We start from the raw sequence: 24,637 nt of genomic DNA, 5'->3' as shown, positions 1-24,637 counted from the left end.
TAATTTTTTTATCAGTATTGCTTTTACTAAGAGATGACAGCACTAATGCATCTTAAATCAGAAGAGTTGTTGAAAACCACTGTCCACAGCCTCTCATTTAGCATTCATATCACCTACAGAATGATGACATACCAATAAAAAAAAAATTCTAGGAAAATCCAAATCAATGCAGTCAATCTAAACTCAAAAATAATTCACAGTCCTCCTTAGAAGCAATCAGACAACTTTTAAATTGCAAAATGGGCCATTATCTTCTGCCCTAGTATAAAAGTAACAAAACTCAACGTCACTAAGTAAAAAAAATATAACTGCTTTTACCTGTGAAAAAAAAGTATATTTATTACATATTTATTAAGTTTGGCCTAATTAAAAACAAACAAACAAAAACAAGACCAGAATCATTCAGCATCCTTCAACGATACTGGGATAAAATTATAAATATTGCTGTTAATATTTGCTGGGCCACAAATAGGTCTGGAGCTGCATTATAATACAGACCGGCAACTCAGAAAAATGAGAACTCACGTGGGTGCTATTTCCTACAAAAAGGAAAGTGTTTAACAATGAGGAGAGCTTTGGCTATTCTTAAGAATCTGTGTACACAGACTAGTAGAGCATTTATAACATATGTGTGTTTCCCTAAAAGGAAAACAGATTCATGGTATCTTGTGTTGAACCTAAGAATCTTGGGTGAGGGAAAAGGGTATATTTAAAAAGAGTTTTCAGTAAATTGGAATGTCAGAAAAAAACATTTTAATCATATTGACTTCTTTGAGAAATCAATACAAATAAAACAAATCTGAAGTCAGTTGACATTAAAACCACACTTAGGTAAAGTTTTAAGATAGCCCTTTATTTTTTTCCTCCCTTTTTTGGCCTTTAAAATATGAATTTTCTCCAGATACCAAGCAACAACAATGATCACTGTCCTAAGCATGATTAGAGTTTACTTGTTTTTTAACAGATAGCCAGCAAAGAACATTTCTAACAGTATAATCAATATTTTTGCTATGTGTAAATTTTCCTGGAAAAAATGAACCCAAAGATCTTACTTCAGATTTAGAAATTCAATTTTATAGGGAAAAGCAGAATTAAAAAAAAAAAGCAAGCTAGGAAGTACTCACCTCTTCACGTAATTTTATCAACTGCAACATGAATGCACAAAAAAAAAAAAAAAGATAAAAAGGAAAGAAATGGCAGGAAAGAAAGATCAGTTGTGTGACAGGATACAGAATTAACATTGACAATTTATCTGTTTACATGTTTAGCATTTAAAAATCACAGACAAACACATTAAAAGAACCTAAACAGAGACTACATGCAGAGTTTTTTGAACGAATAAAGATCACTTTCTCACACTGTCACATTAAACAAAGAGAATAGTGTGAAATTCTCTTTTAAAGTACATCTAAGACACCATCATGAAATAAAGGGGAACGACTTCATAGAAGTCTATATTATAAAGAAAGAAAACAAGTTTACTGTTCCTCTCTTCTAAGAATGTACCACTGAAGAGGTTTTGTATATACAAGTTTTCAGGATGTTTCTCTATTTTGAATCTTGACAACTGATTTCAGATTTTCTGTACAAATAAAAATGATTAATAGTTCATGCTTTTGTCCCAATAAATATTTAAAACAAATAATTATGTTAGTTAATATCATAGATGGGCCCACTCTAGTAATACGATTGTATTTGGAGGTGACATTATTTTAAATGAGAATAAAGCATGCCGGGAGAGATAATATTTAGGACATAGTATCAGAAAATATTTCACTATCCTTAGAAATACTGTGTATATCTGAGTTGATTTCTGGGGTTTGTTTTGCTTAAGAGGCTACTGCAATCACATGGTGGTTTTCTATTTTTTAGTTTTTGAAGTTTCTTCATGTTTCCATTTTCTTCATCTTGTAAACTGGGCCATCTTAAAGCCATGTTGTCTGTTACTGCAGTGTGTTCTCACTGAAGTCAAACCAGAAAAACCACTCTTTACGTGCTAGTAAATTCCCTGGGATAAGGTTTTAATTCTCCTTTGTAGGACATTTTTTATTTGCCTTCAATCTAACAGATAACACAAGTTACTTTAACTCTTTAGAAGCTAGAAAATGGACACAACCATGTATCTGACTCATTTGTGCGTGTGTGTATGTGTGTGCTGGGGGTGTGGATGTATTTCACAGTATTCTAAATCAAATATCATATAGTTGAGATGACTGCCATAGTTTCCGCGATGAAGAGAAACTGAAACCGATGTTATGAAAGGCTATAAACCACATTCTAGATCTAAAATTTGCATCCTCGCAATTCAAGTCTACAACGGATAATTTCTAAACATCCAAATATCTGTAACATCTGTTACAACACTTGACATATACAGGCCAATCAATTAAATTATTGCTTTGGGAGAAATGTGCCATGAATTGCTCACTCTAAGTCTCTCTAAAAGTATCATGTTTACTATGGCCCGGCTTTCTCGATGCTTAATGCTGTTTTTGTCTCCAATTCAAGAAAGGCAGTATGCATTTCCGCTCATTCTGTTGTTTCATTTGTTATGTGTGAAAAGTATTTCAAGTGCAAAAGAATGAGATTTCAAAATTGTTATGAATCTTTTATAAAGAGGGTGCAGAATATTACATAATGTCTCACAAGGCATTTAGTGAAAATGAAACTTTTAGCATTGTCCTTTCACACCATACTGGGAATTGTAATTATTTTTAATTAATATACTCATTCTCTCAGCCATCGACCAGTGTCTATGAGTCAAGCATCTGGTTTCATGTGAAAAGCTACCACATTCTTCCCAAGAAAAAGTAAAATTCGAAACTAAAATACCTGGCCTAACATACATAGGAATCTTTTCTCTGCTATCTGAACATCATGAGAGAAAAAGGCAAACATTAATTCTCAGAAACAGACGATCTGGGAATTGATCGCACAAGCTATCTTTTCTTTCTGGGCGCACCCTTCTTCAGTTGACTATGATACTCAAAGGGCCAAAGTTTAAAACTACTCCTCAGCAATTGAGACCATTTGGGGCATGCCACCCTGCCATAATCAATGAGTGTTTAAAAATGCTACCCATTTGTTTTTTCAATAGGTTCCAAACAAAAAACGTTCTATCTTGTTTGTGCCGCATGGCTGCATTCAAGCTCTACACCGGATTTGTAGCTAAGCTAGGTAATGGGAGGGGTTTTAATCTTTATCTTTTTTTTTTTTAAGTTAGGCTGGGAATTTTCATTCAAGTAAACAAAAGATGGTCTATGTTTGAAAACTAACAATGCTTAGACTAGACTGAAAGTCGCGATTTCGTATTTTATGGAGTTACTAGCTCCACCATAGGCGACTTGAAAATGTGCCGTGCCACCATGTTGGGTTATGATAATCAACGTCTTTTTTGAAACAAAGATTTTTTTTTCCCCCAATGCAGAATTTGATACAAGAGGTAATCTGTTCCTTTGTGGGCTGAAAAAATCTGGTTTACGCTGGTTTGAACCAGTGGAATCTCTTGTGGTTAAGCCTTCTGCTGTGGCTAAAATCAAAACTGCACTGCAGAGCATGTGAGGGTTCATGCGCGCGCGCCTGTGTGTGTGAGGTGTGTCACGTGACCCCCAGAACTACCGATTTTTTTTTTTTTAAAGCTGATAACGCCACTGCCGTCTCTGTCCGCATACAGATAACGAATAAATGCTGAACTCTATTAAACGCCCTTTACACATTATCGTGGGTCGAACACACAATTTTCTGAACTTATGATGACAGTCTATTTATTTTGCTATAAACCCTCAGCACGTAACGAACAGATTTGTGCCTGGTAATGATCTGCTCTGCCAGGGCTATATGAAATGATACCGACCTTCTTTAGATCTTGGGGAATTAAATTGACCGACTTCACCCCCTGGTCTGTAGCTGAAGTTTGACACACTTTATGCACAGCAAGCCCAAATCGGAACTTAAGAGAACCTCGTATTAAAAAATTAAGCAATCATATGTGCTAAATATTACTTTACCACAAAAATTTCGGCACATTTAGGAATATCCTATTCCTTAGATATGGATTTGAACCTTCTATTTAGGATTTATGAAAATTTCATTTACTCACCTTTATTCACCAATCAATATCATTGTGTATATGGAAATTGAGAGACTATTAGGGTTCAAAAATAGAGTCTGGAACATTTTGTGTGCCACATCATCATACTCCACTATAAAGAGGATTAGGGGATTTAATTCTGTAAGATTTTTTTTTTCTTTCCCTTTCCTGAGAATGGTTTTCATGAAACTAAATCAAGGTAATAATTATTAAAGTTTCCACTCTAAATACAGCACTACTACATTTCAAAAACTCAACTCTCTCAAAGAATTAAAATGTTGCCATATGGAATGGAAAACATGGTATTTTAAAATAATAGAATGATAATGCCTAAGACAATAGTCCTTGGAAAGCTGATGACCCACCAAGACTCAAATGTGCAAAGTAGGTGATTTTGTTCCTTCTTTGTAAACTAGGGACGAGCCATATTTGATTGTATGAGATGGCTATGAATTAGAAATGAATTTACACAAAGCCACTAATTTGGAATTAAATAGAATTGTATACTGTAGGAGGGACACTAAAGATGCACTTGAAAAATTCTTAATTGCTGAAACCTTGAAATTTCCAATGATGTCAGAAATGTTTATATAAGAGTAAATTAATATACTTTATAGTTAATTGGCAGATTTGCGTATGAACTATCAGGTTTTAAATGCCTAAAAAAATGCATTACAAATGGCCAGAATGAGAAATAATAGCTATGACGTTTACATTTGTCTGAATCTCTACAAAGAAGCCACTATAGGGAAGATGTGCATGTTGCATTGAAAATAACTAGTCAGCAGTCAGTAGTTATTTTGCTTATTTGTAACCATTGCTATAATTCTTTATTATTTTCCTTTTCTGATCTATAATTTTTAAAAATTGAGATATATCCCAATTTCAATGAGACAAATACTGCTTTTTTGTCTCATTTTTTTTTATCTCAAAGATTTCTCTCTATATTAAAAGTTTATCTTAACTACTATATGGCTAAGAAGTTCTGAAAAATCACCTGATCAACAATTAACTTGAAGATATACTTGGTTTTGGGCTGACAATGTTTTCTTATGTAAATGATAGGTAATCGTACCCAGAAAAGAAACTATCTTCATAGTCCTTGAGCTACAAAAATTAATATAAAGAGACAACTTAAAATCTTTTCTTCCTTTAAAGAAAGCGCTTCTGTTTTGATTCCATAGTCTGAATGAATACTGAGGCAGAATAAAGAGTTATTCTCAAGTGACCATTCCTGGCTGAGAGATGTGTTTTAGTTTGAGGGATTTTAATTCATACATTATGATAAAAAGCCCCCAAACAAAATTTAATGACTTCATTACGGTATGGAAATTCTGTTACAGTTGGCAACAAAACGTCCAAAAAGTTAAGTGTGGTCACTTTGAACTTTCAAACCTAATTCGAATTTTGGACTGAAAAGTTCTCATAACTCATAATCTAACAGTAACATCGTCTCATGACTATAATTTATCATATTGTATTTATTGAAATGACAGCTCCTTATAACTAAACTTCAGGTTCTCCAAGCACATTCAGAATTTGTAAGTTTGATTTATACAAGTCCAGAGGAAATCTCTGCGAAATCACTTTAAAGTGACAGGAATATAATTTGAAAAATTCAGAAAATATGAACTCTACCTATTTTTGCAGAGTATTTTTCTTTAGGCATAAAAAAATCACACTTGTATGTGTGTAAGGCAAATGTTTTAGGCACATAAAATGTCCATTAAGAGAAGTGAACATGCTTTAAAAAAAAAAGAGAGAGAGAGAGAGAGATTCCTGTCACAGTACTACAGCATCTATTACAATAAAGGAGTCTGAGTTAGACAGGAACACCCCCTTCCTTTCTATTTCCTCTATATTAAGCAGTAGTTTCATATGAGGGAAAGATCTATAGCTTTCTAAAAAATTGACATGGGAACTATGCATTCACTTTTTTTGCAAAAAAGAAAATGCTTTTTTTCGCAGTAAAGATATGAAATGAAATTACGATTCATTCATTCGAGAGATATGAACAATCTAAAACTCACTTTAAATAGGAAGACAATATTTTTTCTCTCATCCTCATGTTATTTAATCTATTATGAGTAAAACCCTTTATCCCACCACCCTTTTATGTTTGTTGTGCTCCTTGTTTTTTTTTTTTTTTGGTTTTTTTTTTTTTCTTTCCCCCTTAGCTGTTCACACATTCCAATCAGGAAAACTGAAATCCCAAGCCAAATCTTAACATGTTTACATTTCCAAATTCAAGCTGATAACATCCAAAAAGTGGCTAAGGTGAGATCTTTCCCAAAACAAACATAATCAGCTTGGTGACTCTTCTCCCCTTTTTGGGGGGTTGGATAGATGGAGGCCTTAATCCCATGAGTGTCATCCCGTTTACCATATTAACATTGGAGTAGATAGTAATATAGTTTCAGCATATATAGACCTATAATATAATCTATTTGAAATGGTAAGTACAATTATGCAAGTTTTCCAATGTGTACCAATATATTATGTTTTACTATCTTATTAAAGTTTTGGTTTACTCCATGAATGATTTATGTTCATTTTTATTTAGGCAGAGTAAAGACCTTTACAATACTAACCAAAGGAATATGAATAAACACGCTCAGGTCTTGCTTCTGAAGTTCCCATCATTTATTTTCTCCAAAAGTGTCAAAGAGAGGAAGTCACTAGTGTTGTTTGTGACATTTTAAAAGTCATCTCTACCCTGAGATGACTTTTTAAAAAAGTCATATACATTATTTGCATGAACTAATGAAGTCTGCAGTATTAATTCAAAGAAAGAAGTGGGACATTAATTAGACTCATCCCACTGCTGTGTGATCCAATGAGAAATGACAGCCAAGTTGTAAGGCCCTTTTAAGAAGAAATTGTATCTTATTTTTTGCCTATGCAGATATTAAACTGTAGAAGAGACTTTTCCTATTCTTCTTCTTATTTGACGGAGGCCGGACCTCTGAGTATCTGAGCTCCACACTGGTGCTCACAGTCTGCATTTTGGTGAATGTATTTTAAGCAGCTCCACAATAGGAGACTGAGCTGCCCTGTTGAATTTTGAAAGCTTACTTTCATTTGTTTTGCTGCAAGTGTTGATTTAATTATACTGCATTATTATCAAAGCTGCATTATGTACTTTTTTATTCCTTTTACATGTGTTTGAGGTGAAGACCTTGGCTTTGTCTGCAAACAGTGTGTTTCAAGTTATTCCTTAAGTACTAAATAATAAAGAAAGGAGAAGAAAAGATTTTTTTAAAAGATAGCAGACAGTGATCACAAGGTAAAGGGTTAAATGTAAGATCTCCAAGAAACATTTTGAAGTTGATTAAGACTCCAGCTTTGCATTAAACAGTATCGCTTCCACATGAGTTGTTGCTAATACTGTTAAGGAGCAGCTTGAGAGCCCAGTGTGCCAGTGACCTCCTTCACCCTCCAGCCACCCACCGGGCCTTCCTGATTAGCATTCTACCTGGTTCTCTGAGGAATTCCCATCATCCCCTAGGAGCTCATTCCGTACTTCGTCACTGTAGGCGATCCGTGACCTTTTCTATAAAACAAAACAAAAAGGGAGAGAGCGAGATGAACGTTAGAAAGTAAAGGCTTCGAAGCATTATTGGTATCAAGGCTGATCATCTCAAACCTCGAGAGCCCCCTAATGGAAACCTATTTGCTAAAATCTGCAAAGCAAAGTTGTGTAGAGTTCTTGAACTTGAGAAGTTTAATGTAAATTAGAAGTTTTTCAGATGCCAATAATGAAAGAAAACTCTGCATCGTGTAAGTACTCCATTAATATTCACAAACGGATCAGAACTGGTATGTTATTCCATATGTAGCCATACAAATAAGACCACCAAACTGAAGGAAATACAGCTTTATAGCTGTATATCTGCAAAACTCACCAGATTGTAATTAAAACAAGTGTATATGGGGGTCTTTAAAATTGTGGCAGGAAATGAACTATATAATATAGGTCTTTTAAAATCTCTGATTCTGGGATAATATTATGACTCCAACTGAACACTGGAATGCTTAGACAATAGTTCATCTATATTTCCTTCATTATTGTGATGTTAGTAGCCAGAAAGAGATGGAATTTTAAAGTCTATGCCGTTTCCAAACAATAACTTAAAGGTCTCCAAGCTCTCCTCAAATAATAGCTGAAGGAAAAGTAATGGGAGTGTGTGTGTGTGTGTGTGTGTGTGTGTGTGTGTGTATGTGCACGCGTGTGTGTTAAAACAAATTAAATTTCCCAATCCCAGTACATAAAGGCAAGTAGGCTATGAGTCAACTTTTCTCAATCCCAGTAAATAAAATGGGCTATGAGTCAACATTTCACTCAGTGAAATTTTGTTTTACGGGAGTTGACCTTTACCTGTAAAGTCAGAGGGACATGTCTATAAGCAATTCATGGATTATCTAAACGTACACACATTTGGAAAAGCTAAAAGGCTCTGAAAATTAGTTGCGAAGCTAGGGCGCCATCCTCAGATCCTACTTCAGCATCACCGTTTCAGACTCAAATGCAGATTTACAGGTTACTTGGCTGCCTTTTTTTTGCTTCTGGACTAAGCAAAAAGAGTGAATTTAAAAATGGCAGCTGGGAAATAGTAGCCTATTCTCACTTGCAGTCTACAGTTTAGGCCTTAAGATTTCATACTTTTTCAACTGTGATCTGAAAAATTAATGTAGTTTAAAAAGAACTATTCAGAATCCTCGAGCAGAAGTCAACAAGATTTTTAATTAGATTTTTATACTAGTAAACAGCACTGCTTTGCTACATAGAGATCACACCGCCTTAAATGTGAAATCACACTAGGATTTAAAAGGACTTTTAGCAAGAAAAGCCAATAGATTTTGAATCATTTTCGAGTCGCAGCTTTTCTCAATTAGGGTTCCTTATCTGAACCACAAAACAGAAAATTATTTTAGTGACTATTTTCTCAATCTTCCCAGGATGGTACATAAGAGAGAGTTCATTACAGAGAATAGAAGCCTAAGGGCATTAGGGCTTAACTCTCTGGCAGAAGCTAGTTGAAAAGGGCTGACTGGAGTGTAAATAAAAGTAAACAAATCTAGCTATCCCTTTATTTTTTTAGGAAAAAAAATCAGTCTTATAGAATTCTAAAGATTGCTTTGGTTAAACTGAAACTAGAACCTATACTCATTCTAGCACACAAAATTTCCTCCCCATCATATTATCCTCTGAATACACCCAGGAAAAAGATGCAAAAATTGCAAAATGTTTCAGCAGAAAGGAGATGATGGCCTCCCTTCTCTGCCCTGAGTCTCTACCCCAAGTCCCCCTTCTTTGCTGCAAGGGTGTCTCTGTACCTGAGCAGATGTAGCAAGTCGGTAAATAGATAAATAAAACCAACAACGTTGCCGAGGACAAAGTACCAAAGTTAAGTCATTAGCCTGAGGTCAGTAATGACATCTATATCAGATGTCTTAACAATTCAGGAGCGAGCCAACTCATTCATTTTGTGAACACGCCAGACTTCTCACCACCACAAACAGCATATATTAAGCCCGCTTCTCTTATTGTATTTACTGAACCGACTGTTAATTATTTCGATTGACTTCATACAGAATTATCTCGAAAAATGCTGAACTGCAAGGTCAGTCCACCTCATGGCCTTCCTACAATATTTAGATGAAGCCAAACCTTTCTTTTGCCCATTTGGAGATCCCCACTACAGTAGTTCCAAACTAGCTAAGCAAAAGTATTTTACAGCATTAAAGGAAATGAGAACCTTTAAACAGGCCGTGGTATCAGAGCTGCCTTTTTAATTATTCATTTTATCACTATGGGGGACTAAAACATTCCACAGTATGCGAGAATATCATACGGAGATTGTTTTTGTGTTTCCCCTTTCACCAAAATACCAACAAATTGGCATAGATTGTTCAATCACATTATATTCTCATTTTGATTTGCTGAACTTCAAAAGAAGAAGAAAATTACAAACATGTATCCCTAAATATCTAATCTTGTTTTGGTGAGAATTCATTGCTTTTGAAAACGAGCAATTAAGAGTGTACACACTCAGCAACAGAGGAGAAATAAGGATTTATCCGCAGTTGAAGGGTGGTCTCTATAAATGTCAGTCTTTACTATTGGGACGGTAAACATTGGTCATTTGGACGGCTTTCTGGATGTAATTAAGCAGATGATATGCTGAGTTTACGAAACGTTCTCTGATCGAACTAACTTCTCTTAAAGAATAAAAAAACTCATTCCCAGTATCAGAAATAGTTCCTCATGAAAATGACACAGTCAGTGCAGAAAATCGAACTCTTTAACCTCGAATATCATTTTACAAATACATATTTTTTTTAAGATCAAGACTGTTTTATTGAGAGTTGCATTTAAATGCCTGACATTGGTATTTTCTCCTAATATTTTTGTGGTTTGAAATTTTAAGTAAGCTGGTTGTAATCAGCCATAATTTAGCCTGCAGGATCATCACTAAACTGATTGAATACCAAAAAAGGCAAATTCCTTTGAATGACAAACTGCTTATTGTACCGATAGTTTCCTTCCAAAGCATCAATAAATAATTTTACCTTTTGTGGAATGTTTAATAACCTCACTCTACATTACTAAGTACTATGAATATTTTAATTCAGATGATTTAAAGTTAATGAAACTGAAACACCTACTGTATCTTGATTAAAATATTTTTACTTTATTATCAGTTGTATAAAATCTGTACTTTAGCCAAATGCAAGCATGAGAATTTGAGCTGGAAATGTCACACACTCAGCTACAGTTTGAAGGAACCCAATTCATAATGCATTTTATAAATAGTTAATGACTTCTATACATAAGCTAACCAGGCAAATCAAGAAATTGTCAACATTTTTAGTCTTAGTTGTCAGTTACCACTGTCTACTGGTGCTTTATATGTGGCTTCTGGAGAAGACAGAAGCTCTATGCAGTTTGTAATCTATTGCAATTTCAGGTCTGTACCATAAGGGTGGGAAGCTTCAACTGACAATTTTTGCCACACACACAGACACACACACAGACACACACACAGACACACACACACACACACACAGAATTAAATATAAGAGCATTCCTCACTTTTAGTTGTGTGTTTTTTGTAAAGCTTATTCTTTGTAACTTATATATTACACTTAGGTGGACGAGATGCAGTTGGGCAGAAAAATCTACAGAATTAGAGGAAAAAATACGGCAAATTAACAATTGATTATTATCCCTAAAAAGTCAGAGACAGAAAGTTTGAATGCCTTTTTTAAACTGATGACAAAAATGAGTCTTTGGTTATGAAGGTGAGAATTTCAAATTCCAAGGAGTTTTCACTTGGTATATGCATACTGATTGGCTGATTTTCTTAAAGCCAAGTTCAAACAGATACACTTGCCCAGTTCTGTCTGGAAATTTGGCTTGAAACAATCTGTCTACTTGACCCAAGCCTTAATGTTTCCCAACTGAACTGAATATGTTTCTGGACAGGCACTGCTAAACTAGAAACAAAATGAATTAACTGAGCTGAAACTAATTAAGAACTGGGATCTGTAGTGCAGCCCCCTATATGATTCTACGTGTGAAACAGGGTATATACATAGTCAGAGTGAAGATTCTACAACCCACCACTAGCATAAGCATAACAATGCAGTTGGTTTATTACTAAAGTGTATATGAGAATTTAATTTCCACCGCGTGCACATGGCAAAGCAATTGCTTAAATTGCCTCACCTGGGAATTTAATACAATGTTATCATCAGACCAGCCACATTGTAAATAGATTTATAATGCTTTCCATGTGCTGCACTCTGTTGCATATGAATTAAGTAATGATCTGGTATTACAATAAAATCAGCTAGTTCCCACACCTGGCAGACAGGATATTTCACTAAATTAATACCCATACAGCTACATCACAAGGCACGGGAGAGGAAACCATCTCTAAGGCATTTGACTTGAGTTTTACATGGAAGGCAAGCACTCCATGGCCATGTAGAATGTCACTGCGTTGAATGGGCTGCTCAAGACAATCTGTTTCTAACATCTGTATCACAGAATTAAGACTTTCTCATTGCCATTCATTTTTGGCCTAATTTTCTTCATTCAGTACTTTAATTACTAATCAGCAATCCGCAACATTCACAAACACTAAGAAAGCCCTTTATTCTAATCTATGTGCTGCAGACAGCCAAATAATTGATACAAAGTGCAGTATGGTTTGGGTAAGTAATGAAAGAACAGCTTGTCCTACTTCCTAATCAAATTGGTCTATAGAAGAAATGGTTAATAGATTTCTCCATAGGTCTAAAACAAATTACCCAGTCTGGCCAGACTTTTCCATTGCTTCTACCGTGTCTTCCAATCCAATCTCCATATATTTAATAACGCCCAAAGTTACCAGGTGATTAAAAACTGTTATGCTTTCATAGCCAAAGAATTTAACTGGTATAAAGAATTTAACTGCTCCTGTTACAATTAACACTTTGGGATATCTTACCGAATACCATGAAATTATATTTATTAGCTAGTCATATAATTGCTGGCATTCATTTCTTGCTGAATTCTAGCTGGTTTGAATTAAATAATAGCATACTTCTGTAATGCCCAGATGGCATTTTCGAAAATGCATCTATCTTTGGCACAAAGCGTTCCATTTTTAACCTCACTTCTATTTCTTCATGACCAATTTCAGCTTTTCAAACACACTCCACCCCTGACCCAGGACTTAAAAAAGCTCATCAATCCAGGACAGAAAACTTAACATTTTGGAGGAAAAAAAATGAGAAGAAAGTTATGAAATTTCATTCATCATAGTGTTCGCTGTGCTGCATTAATTTCTAGCAAAGATGATTTAAGATACTACATGATTTAGGTAAAGGCAAAGTATACTGTTAGGTAAATGTTAGATCCTTGGGAAGTAGTTAGGATGAAAAAGCGCAAGGCACTGAACACAAAGAACAGAGATAACATTTTAGTATGTGATCTTGGTCAAATTAAGTTTTCTGAATATCACTGTCTTCAATATCTAAAACAGTGACCATATTTATTTCTCAGGGCTGTTGTGTGAATTTAAATATTATATACAAATGGAAGCCTCTCATAATACCTGATATGTGCTAACCTTGTGAAAGATGTTCAACTAAACATTAGTTGGTAATATTGGAAAGGATGCAATAAAACCAGTACGCATACAGGGCTGAGAGTATAAATTAGCGCATCTTCCCCAGAAAATGATGTGCCAATATACACCAAAATAACCTTAAAAAGTTCATATTATTTAACTAACAATTAAAGTAATTAGTTAAGTAATTCTAGTATGTTTGTTTCGTTTTTTTGCCCAATTCTCTATTTTATGATGCTACAATTTGTGGATGGATTTTCAGTGGGAAAAACTTTACTGCATTTCTTTAATGTTAGCAGAGAAAGTAGGTTCCAATCTGTTTTTTCTAAGTAATCATTCCACCAAACACGGCTTGCTCTTGCTCAAGGGACTGTGTTGAGTCAAAGGTCAAGCTCATTCACTGGGAAGTGCACAGGCCACATGTCACCAATACTGTAGCATTAATAAAGGGAAAGCACACTTTCTATCTATCATAAACTCATGGCCAATGGACCATAGGCAAGCCAGCAGAGGGAAGATGCTAACATGCCCTGCTGCTGGGCTACCAACAGTTGAAAAAGCAGGTTAACATGAGAACGCTGAAATAATCCATGTAATACCAGGAAAAGACATTTAAATGTTTTTGAAAAACAAAAAACAAAAAATAACTAGTGTCTTTCTACTATAATCACTTTCATTTATTATTTTTGCTTATACTTTCAAAAACAGTTTACATGTTTCAAATGGATATTTATGTTTTGGCTGTAAATAATGAGTTACACTCTACCCCACTTTTATTTTTTTTAATTTAGCTATTATGAATATGTGAATATTTGTATGCACATAATGAGGTTATATATGTATGTATACACATCTAGACTCACGCAAACTCATATGCAATCCATATGGAATAATGAGTCTACTTGTGTCTCACAATGCTAGAATAGACTTTTCTTTATACTAGGAATTCTGACCACATTGCTGTTACATCATTTAATGATTTGCAAAACGGAGAGCCCAGAAATCATGTAACTGTACCTCTTCATTTCCTCCTCCAGCAATTCTAAACTTAAGCTTAAAATTTAAGTTTAGCATTGGTGTTTCAAAATGCAATGTGAATTTGTATCATGGCCCCACTTGCTTGCACATGCTTGCAGTTTATGACTTTCACATTGCTATTGAACATGGTGTGGCTGTGTCTTAAATCATGTTAGCTTGTCAATCAATAATTAAGTTACTTCATTCAGAAAATCAGCTCATGATAGAATGCCCAGGTGTTGTTGTCAACATCTGGAATAGTGTAAATTTTCAGTGGAGGAAATCTAATTCTTTAAAATCTTTCTGAATGTAAACTAAAACAACTCCATAGACTATAATTGAAATAATCAAAATGTCAAAATATTTTCTTGTTTGATAATGACATACAAATACTCTATGCACTACTAGAAAAATGATACTCTGAAAAATGGATGCTATATAACAGACGCTTCATTTGTATTTCTAAAAGAACTACTGGGATAAAGTATGCAAAAGATATAATTAAGTTGTATGTAGGTTTCCCTACATAATCTGCCTAGCATTAGGAAGGAAAGGCAATCGTTCATTGAAAATCTGTCCAAAGCCATAATTTCAAGTGATCTAGACATCCAAGAGCAAATGATCTCAATGATTCTGTAACTGACACTGAGATGTCTCAAAGGTAACAGAATCCTATAGTTGACAGTGATATGAGGCCTCATCTAGACCAGCCTTCCATATTTAGAGATGAGTAGTTCTAAGCCAGATGAGTGATCTCCCCAAGGCCACACACTTGGGAAAGACTAGGTAGAGGAAGGACAGAATGTGTTTCCCAATGTCAGCGCTCTTTTTAATTTACCATACCACCTTTCATTTTACCAAAACATTACGGCAGGCAGGGGCCATCCTATTGCTCCCCGCCCCCCCAAGGCAGGTCTGGCTGCACCATTCACCTGGTTCTACGAATTTATCATCAACTACAAAGTTGATTAGTTCGTAGATTTTATTTCTTGTCACTCTCCTTCAAAGTAAACAAAAATAAGCCTTTACTTATACACTGTTGTCGACATCTGGAATATTGACAATAATAAATTTGAAATTTCAAAGGTGACAAATACTTAAGGCAGAATATTTTATTTCATAGAATAAAATGTCTGATTTGAGGGCACCTGGGTGGGTCAGTCAGTTAAGCGTCTGACTTCGGCTCAGGTCATGATCTCCCGGTTTGTGAGTTCGAGCCCCGCGTCGGGCTCTGTGCTGATGGCTTGGGGCCTGGAGCCTGCTTCGGATTCTGTGTCTCCCCCTCTCTCTCTCTGTACCTCCCCCGCTTGTGCTCTGTCTCTCTCTGTCTCTCAAAAATGAATAAATGTAAAAAAAAAAATTTTTTTTAACCACAAAAACATCTGATTTGAGGGTGAGTCACAACCACACATATGGTAAGTCACATATGTAACTTAGATATGTTTTAAGATTAATCTTCAGAGGCTCCACCATAAAGCAACAATAATCTGCCCACATGGCAGGAGAGGTCTTGAACTGGTTATTAAGATGTGTTAAGAAGTGCTTCCTTATCCATGGGATCTAGTGACTCCCTATATAGTTGCTCTACAATTTTAGATTGGAACCAGCTATCTCACAGGCAAACAATTTTTACAGTATTTTTTCCCCTAGTGCTTCCTGTTGAATCCATGTTGGGACAGATTCTTTATTACAGTGAAGTTACAGTTCTCATAATTCAGAGATGCCTTTTAATGCCTTATGAATATAGCCAATAAAACTGTGATGTTTAGGCAATAAAACAAAGTTCTTCTAGCCCAAATTCTCTATGGAAACATTGTAAAGATTACTTCCCTATAAGGGTGACCCCCAGACTATAAAGTATAATAAATATTCATACCTGATTCATAAACAACACATTCCTCCTAGAAGACTCTCCATCTTCAGTTGAATAGAATAAAATCCTGCCTACTTAGGGACTTTACTCCATCAGTTAACTGTTGTTTCTCTTATATTTTCAGCATGTCACTTTCTACTGGTTCTTTCCTTTCAGAACATAAACATTTTTTAAGTGTACCCAGCTTTCTATACTTCAAAATGTTATTTCCACCAGTACTCTACTCCCCAGCTCATGCCCAGCCTCTTTTTATCCTTCCCTTCCTGGCCAAGCCTCTTGAAAGAGTATTCCATGAGCATTAACTCAATTAACTTATTCATGACCCAGCCACTTCTCAACTTCCAACAAATTTGATGCTTTCCTACCATGCCACAGGATTCCCTAGGATCACCAATATCTTCCGAGGTGACAAAATCATTGTCCATGTTTCTGAAGTAAACTTTAAAAACTTTAAAACAGTTGTAGATTTATTACAAAGTTGCAAAGATAGTAGAGCTCCCACGTAACCCACACTTAGTTTCCTCTATTTTTCACATCTTATATGAGTGTGGTACATTTGTTACAATTAATGAATCAATAGTTCATTATTACACATTACTATTAACTATACTTTTTTCAGGTTTCCTTACTATCCAAGGTTCTTTTTCTGTTCCAGATACCATCCAGGATTCCATGTTACATTTCCTAGTCATGTGTTCTTAGGCTCCTCTTGGCTGTGACAATTTCTCAGACTTTTCCTTGTTTTTGATGATTTTGCAAGTTTTGAAGAGGATTGGTATTTTGTAGAATGTCCTTCAATTGGGATCCTTCTGATGGTCTTCTCCTGACTAAACTGGGGTATTATGTTTTGGGGAGGAAGACCGAAGAGATAGAAGTGCCATTTGGTTCAGATCATGTCCAAGGTACATACTATCAACATTGATGTATCATTAATGATGTTGCCCTTGATGCCTGGCTGAGGGAGTGTTTGCCATGTTTCTCCACTGAAAAGCTATTCTTTTCCCCCTTCCTACACTGTACTTACTATACGCAGCCCACGTTTAAGAAGTGGGGAGTTATGGGGTGCCTGGGTGGCTCAGTCAGTTGAGCATCTGACTTCAGCTCAGGTCATGATCTAATGGTTCACAGGTTGGAGCCCGCGTTGGGCTCTGTACTAACAACTCAGAGCCTGGAGCCTGCTTCAGATTCTGTGTCTCCCTCTCTGTCTATCCTTCCCCCACTCATACTCTCTCTCTCTCTCTCTCTCTCTCTTTCTCTCAAAAATAAATAAAACATTTAAAAAATTGAAAAAAAAAAGAAGTGGGGAGTTATGCTCTACCTTCTTCAGGGAGAGGTATCTTCATAAGTCATCTGGCATTCTTCTGTACAAAAGATCTGTCTACTCAATCATTATCCAATCATTTATTGGTATCAGTATGGACTTATGGATATTTATTTTACACTTTCACTTTTAATCTAATACGATGTCATTAATTGTGTTGCTCCAACTGTACCAAGGTTCGCTCCAATGGCCACCTTTCAGTCCTGTTTGCATTTGATCTCTTGATAGCATCGGACGGACATTGTTGCCCACTGTCCCCTTAGCATTACGGCACCGTCTTCCACAGGAGTTCCTCCCATTCGTCTGGTCTATCCTTCTCAGTCTCCTTCATTATAGCTTCTTTCTCAGTCTGACCCAGGTCTTCATCCTCGGATCTCTTCTCAGTCATCTGAATGATCTCATTTTTACCCACGGTTCTCACTACTACCTAGAAGCAGGCAAAGACGTGTTTTCTGCATATTCTACTTACAAATCTAATCCCTTCTGGGTACCTCAGATAACCTGAAGGCATCTCAGACTTAATGCAGACACAGTAGGGCATTTTCCTTCTCATATACTGCTCCTCCTGTTTTCTTTAGTTTGATGTATGGTTTTACCATGCACACAGTCTCTTCAGATAAAAAGGTAAAAATTATTCTCAAATCCAATCCTAAAATCCAGTAAATCACCAAGCACTATGGATTATTTTTCAGAATATCTACAACTGGGGCTCTTAGCCATATTTCCAGGATGTCTGTTACCTTATGAACTAGTCCCAATTCCTTCCTTATTACGATTGTCAACATATATTTCATCCCTCTTTTTGTAAGTGAATTATGTTTTAGAGATACCTGTATAGTAAGCCTGACATGTTTTAAGGAAGAGAGAAAAGGTACAAATTTTCAGTTCCTCATCTTGGGAGGTAAAGGAGACCCCTTCAGAAACTACCTCTCGTAGAATATCAAAAGTATGAAAGAATCACTGTCTAAATATATACTTTATTTCAGAACAGGCATGTTAAAATAGAAAGCCAAAAAATCTGACAAAAGCCAATACAGGTGTACCTTGCTTCAGGAAAATTCACATCATGACACTTCAGTTAGAGGCCTACATTAGTTTCTGTTTTTGCTAACCAGAAGAAATCTGAAGACGATTTCTGATTTTACAAAAAAAGGCGAAAAGAGAAGAGCATTCACCATTTGCTTCTCAGTGAGCCATGAGGAAGGCAGCTCGCACCCTGAGCAGTGAAAGCGGCCCTGACCAGCTCCTTCCCCAGGAAGAGCACACAGCATCCGGGCGTCAAGCTGTCAGAGCTCTGAACTGTGTCTGGGAGCCTCTGTGCTTTGCCTCCATTTATTCCGTGTGCCTGTTAGCAAGATGTGTCCTAAGGTATCGGAAAAGCCTACGAGAGGTTATTCTTTGGGTCTGGGAGTGTTAGAAAATTTTTCCACATAACAATGATAATTGCTTCTTTCGCTTTACATCATTTCAGCTTACGAAAGGTCTCCTAGGAACACGCAACTTTCTGATAGCGGGGGAAACCCGTATACGATGGGACAATGCTAAGCAACAGAGCTCTCTCCAACTTTATAAGTCAATACACCACTTCTCTTTCATTCCAAATCTAGGCATAGCTCGTACGAGGTAGATTTTTGTTCTCCTAAGTTAGATATTCCCATTTTTTATTATGTAGAAGCTAGAAGCCCACCATTTCAAACGATATGACGTGCATGCGCATTTCTTCTTTGTTGGTCTGATTTGTGTACCTCAGGAATATGGATTACTTCTGTTATCTGCATGGAGAAGCTCTGTTACAAGCCTGGCATTCAGTTTGCTTTTATCTCGGAGACCCCAAATTGTACCGTTAGGCAACAGAGGGCACTTATCTAGATTGAACTGTCATACAAATAGATTTTTGTCAGCCATTCAATTTGTATTGGGGAACATGCCAACAGAAACAAAACCTGGCAATTTAAAACAACAAACCTATCCTCTACTGACAGGAACAAATTGCTGTATTTCAAATGAATAAGAATTACTAGAGATCACACATCCTGCGTGTGGGTGCTACAGAAAGAAAAATATTCTTGAAACTAATTCTGTCTTGTTTTTCTGACAGTGGTCTAACATAAAGCAAGCACGTAGTCTACTTAATACTAATAAGCACATGAGGAAAAAAATGCTAACAGACAGGATTACATGTCATCAGAGGAGAATGAGGCTTTCTAATAAAATTCCAACTCAAAATTCAGTGGCTACATGAAGAAGGCAACATTGTGCTGCATTTTGAGTTGGTTGCCTGAACTATGGTCCTTCCAGGAATACAGGTATCTCTGTCCACAAAATATTCCACTTGAGGAGTGAGACCATCATTCCCCCTGAGCCTAAATTGATTCTGGCTCTGTGTCTTCAACATTCACTGAAAACTGTAGAGAACTGACTTCACCACAGTTATACCTCTTCCATATCTCAAACTATTTGGATATTCAGAGTTCATCTCTGCAGAGTTGGTTTTAATCTCAGACATTAAAGGGATTGATAAATTACATCAGTAAAAATAGAGTAATAAAATTTTTACAACTTTAAAATAATTTCAATTTGTTCATCAGCACTTAAAATAGATTAATCCCCTCCCCCTCCTATTTTTGTTTGAATGGAATTTCATTCCCCTTTCCAGATGCTGTATCTTCATTCTGGATCTCACGTAGCCACTCTTTCAGTGAAATCCGGTCAGGGACCTGTGGAATCATAAGCTACTGTGAGGGAAATAAGCAAACATGAAAATTTAGCCCTGTGAATCGACATCAAGCTGAAATGGAAAATATACAAACTTAAAGGTAAAAAACCATGTAATTTTACCAAACAGAGATCTAATTAGTTCTGTTATCCTAACACATGTATTTACATTAAAAAAAGAGTTTTCTTCAATAAAAATTATACAACAAGAATTTGGCACTATAAGAGTCTGTAATACATCACATGACAAAGCTATATATTATATTATATGTTGTGGCAACAAGTGTCTGTGTCAGGTCTTCAGATTTTATTAAAGGACAATCTGAAAAAAATAGTGTATTCCAGATACAAGGCATGAAAAGGACCTCATGAGTGACAGTTAAAAGAGATAACAGGACAAAAACAAGGTGAAATATGATAGTTCAAGTTGCCTCTACGTTTTGGTAAATAATGGAGCTATCTGAGAAAAAAAAATTTTACTTTAAAATTTTTTTTTAATGTTTGTTTATTTTTGAGAGAGAGAGAGAACAGAGTGAGCAGGGGAGGGGCAAGAGGGGGACACAGAGTCTGAGGCAGGCTCTAGGCTCTGAGCTGTCAACACAGAGTCTGACGCGGGGCTTGAACCCACGAACGGTGAGATCACGACCTGAGCCAAAGTCGGATGCCACCCAGGCACTGCCCAAAAATACTTTTACTTCAAAGAAAGGAATAAAATAACATTACTTTAAAAACATGAACAGATGCATGATGTGTGCAACTTACTTTCAAATGGTTCAGAAAAGACAGACATATATGTAGAAAGGAAAAGATCAGTAGAGAAAGCATGCACAAATGGTAAAGCAAATGAACAAAATGCTAACAGGTAAATCTAGGTAAAGAGTATACGTATGTTCTTAGTACTATTGTTCAAACTTTTCTGAAGGTTTGCATTTATTTCCAAATAAAAAGATTAAAAAGTGTGAAATGATTAGTGGGGTTACAAGAAATAAAAAATATGAGACCATTCCTCCTTACAAAATCAGACAACTGGGGCACCTGGGTGGCTCAGTTTGTTAAGCGTCCGACTTCATTCAGGTCGTGATCTCCTGGTTTGTTGGCTCAAGCCCCGCATCGGGCTCTGCACTGACAGTGCAAAGCCTGCTTGGGACTCTCTCTCTCCCTCTCTCTCCACCCCTCCCCCACTTGCACTTTCTGTCTCTCTCAAAATAAATAAACTTTAAAAAAAAGTCAGACAACTTAAACTGTTAATTTTTACCATATATGATGGACTTTACCATTTTTTTTCCAGCAAAAATACGGAAATTTATTTGCTAGTTTTAAATTAGCAATGTAATTTTTTTGGTAGTTCAGCTATTAGAATGGATTAAATCTAAATCAATTGCTTCTAGGCCTTTTGGCTAAGATCAAGTGTGGACTGAATTTAAATCATCCGTGGGCAGAGAAGTTCAAAGTTATCAAGTTAATAATAACAGAATATTATCTACCACTTAAAACAGTTTGGCAATAAAGTACAATTCTTTTCCTTCATTCCATTCTGAATTAGGAGTTTTGAGGATAATAATTCGAAATTAGGTTTGCTTAATAGACACTAAGAAAGGATTCCTTATTATTATTTCTTTTTACAAAAACACCTAGAGGAACCTAATACAAGTCTCAGTGGAGGGTTTTCACACTGAAGATCTTTCACCATGCTCTTAGGTCATTCTCTAATTCTTGAAGAGAATACACATTCTCAAATAGTTAGATGTGTACCTACTAACCTTTGACTTGGTTTGCTGATCTGTCTAATTTTGACTGTGATGGCCCTGGACAGTGACTGAATGCAATTCTATTCAATGAGAAGAACACAGTCAATTTTGGTGCTCTATAAATATGCAATAATAATAGAACCTTAGGGCAAAAAGGGACCTTGAGAGTCCTCCAGTCAGCCTTGTTCCCTCACATCATCACTAAATGCACCTTATAAAAACCTAAGGAAGGAGGTGCCCTAACTTTCAAAAATGAGGTTTACCAAAAGTCACTGGCTACTGTCAGGAACTATTTCCCTACATTAAACTTAAATCTATGGCACTATCGTTCCACATACAGTACAGATCAACAACACCTGCTGCCCACACTTGGCATAACAGTTCTTCACAGACTTGAAAACGCTTAACAACTCCACAACTTTCCGTCACAGGAAACGGTCCCAGGACCTTTCTTCATCTAATTTTCCAACTGTTAATCATCTGAGGGGCCCACTCCAGAATTTTCTGAGTTACTATTTAGGAATGGTAGCCTTAATCACGTGCAGAGGTAGATGTTAGTAGATTCCTCCAAAGTCTAACATGAACCAAAGTGTTCCCAATCTCATTCATACTACGTGAAGCTGAGAAGGTCACTCTTTTTTCCGTTCTCCCTTATTTCTGCTCTGTATACATTTAATATTCTTTATACATGTTAATTTTTGAGTCTGGGGGCTAGTTTCTATTACTCTTATTCTCTTGTCCTTTGAAGAAACGATATGGCAAATCAGAGAGACCTCCAAATTGGGCATCTCATGAGTCTGGGTTCAAATCCCAGCTCTGCCCTTTCTTCTAGTTGTGATTACAAAGCAAGTTTTTTGAATCCCTATGTACCTCAGGTCTAAATGAGATAAAGTTCATGAGACAGCTGCTACAGTGCCTAGCATGTACCAAGAATTAAGGAAAAACAAGTGCTCTGATTATAGTAACAATTATTACTGAGAATCCCAGCAACCTATTCCTCCAGTATATAAAACCCTGGGTTTGCTGCCTCAGCTGTTTAAGATGACCTCACACACCTATGGCCCAACACGGCCATGTCAGTTCTGCTCCCAACTGTCACCTGAACTCCTGATATAAAGATTTGATTGCCATTCCATTCCAGTTCCTTCTGGCTCTTGGGGCTCAATTTTGCCTCTTATTTTTGGTCTCTTTTTCTTTGGACTCTTTTTATTATATCTGAACTTAAGTTCCTCTGCTTTGAGTCTTAACATGTTCTGAGCATTTAGGTTCCCATTCACTCTTTTACTCTGTCTCTAGAAGAGAAAATACCTGTATATGTTATCCTAAGCTCTAAAAAGAATTCAGGCAGTAATATAAGATAGAAGCTTCAAAGATAATGTGCTTCATTATCAGCACATTATTTAACAGTATGAGTTAAACTAACTATGATTTGAATCCCAGTTTTGCTCTTTATTATCTCTGTGACTGCAGAGAGGGTGTCTAACCTTTCTGAGTCTCGGTCTGCATATCTGCATAAGAAAAATAAAAATGCTTTGTTGTAATGATTACATGGGACTTGCAATAAGAATATCACTGCATAAGTTAACAGGTTCCCTTTAAGTCATCATTTTCCCTCTCCTTCCCCTCTAGGGTGAGGTAGGGTGGGTGGGTGGGTGGATGAGAAACAAGACTCTGAATATACTCTGAATCCTCTATTCTTGGCAAAACCAGACAACAGATATCATTCATAGATCCCAAAATATGTGGAGAGCTGTCCAAAAGGAGATGAGATCATGCAGAGCCACTTGGTAGAAGGTGACAAAATGCATGAAGGATAAGAGGTCTCCACAACAGCTGGGCTCAAAAAGCGCCAGTGAAAATTTACTTCCTAAAGGTGGGAGACTCGTTCTGAAGCCTAAATCTATATGCTTTGTTTGAAACAATGGATGGATGTGGACACAGGTGTAAGTGAGCTGCCGGCAGAAGCCTTCCTAGGCATAGTTTGTTCAAAGAAGAAGAAGAAGCAGTGGTAATTAAAGAATAACACAGGACTTCTGCTTCCTAAAGAATACAGAAGGTCAAAAGAGACCACTGGTTTCACATTAACAAACAAAGCAAGCTGGAGAAGTTACAAATTCATAATTTTTAAAACCTATCAGAGAGCTGATGACAAAAAGGCACTTAAGTGAAACATTCCAGAAAATCATAAGCATTTTATAACAAAGAAGAGACCTATGGCTACTCTCATTCCTGGAGGAGTAGAATAAGCCTCCACAGATGTAGGTAAGAAGAAACCTGCCAAACTTCTAACAAACTTCTAAGGTCTGCATCAGGGCTGGCACATCATGTTAGGATTTCAAGGAATCTGAGCCACAGAGTGAGATATAGGGTCCACAAACCAATGCTTTCCTATGGGTCATCAATGAGTGCTCAGGGCATGGTAGAATTGCTGAGAGAGATGCTCCCCCGGGCTATGCAAAACCTCCCCCAAATCTAAGGCAGCTGACCCTCTGAAGGCGGGATGCAAGGCAGCGGAGCTAAAAGAAGCCCATGCTAAGTGCTCTGAGACCCTGCATATTGTAGGATAGGGACGGGACAAGAGAGCTGATAGAAACCTATCTGAGGCATTCCAGCATTTCAGCCACCAAAGGTTGGAGTGGGAGAGGGGAGAAGCAAAGCTGGGAGTAAATCCTCTGGAGCATTTTGGATCTTCAAAGAATGTAAGGCAACTAATTTTCTGAGGCTTAGTTTAAGTGGAGCAGAGAGAAATCT

At 36.5% G+C, this 24,637-nt stretch overlaps 1 protein-coding gene across 8 annotated transcripts in view; it reads right to left on the bottom strand.

Annotated features, from left to right (window-relative positions):
* VTI1A (vesicle transport through interaction with t-SNAREs 1A) overlaps positions 1-24,637 on the bottom strand; it is a 361,732-nt gene that overhangs the window by 276,002 nt on the left and 61,093 nt on the right. For 5 of the 8 annotated variants that reach the window (XM_045040678.1, XM_019813824.3, XM_006938177.5 and 2 more), the window contains exons 4-5: positions 7,566-7,643; positions 1,125-1,145 (exon numbers count right to left, since the gene is read on the bottom strand). In XM_045040678.1, the coding sequence (XP_044896613.1) occupies positions 1,125-1,145; positions 7,566-7,643 (99 nt within the window). The remainder of the gene's footprint in view (positions 1-1,124; positions 1,146-7,565; positions 7,644-24,637) is intronic. The other 3 variants (XM_045040679.1, XM_019813825.3, XM_003994414.6) reach the window with 1 other exon arrangement.

This window comes from Felis catus, chromosome D2 (assembly GCF_018350175.1).
Source record: "Felis catus isolate Fca126 chromosome D2, F.catus_Fca126_mat1.0, whole genome shotgun sequence".
Taxonomy (NCBI): Eukaryota; Metazoa; Chordata; class Mammalia; order Carnivora; family Felidae; genus Felis; species Felis catus.
The sequence above is the reverse complement of the archived record's forward strand: the minus strand, read 5'-3'. Positions and strand labels throughout refer to the sequence as shown.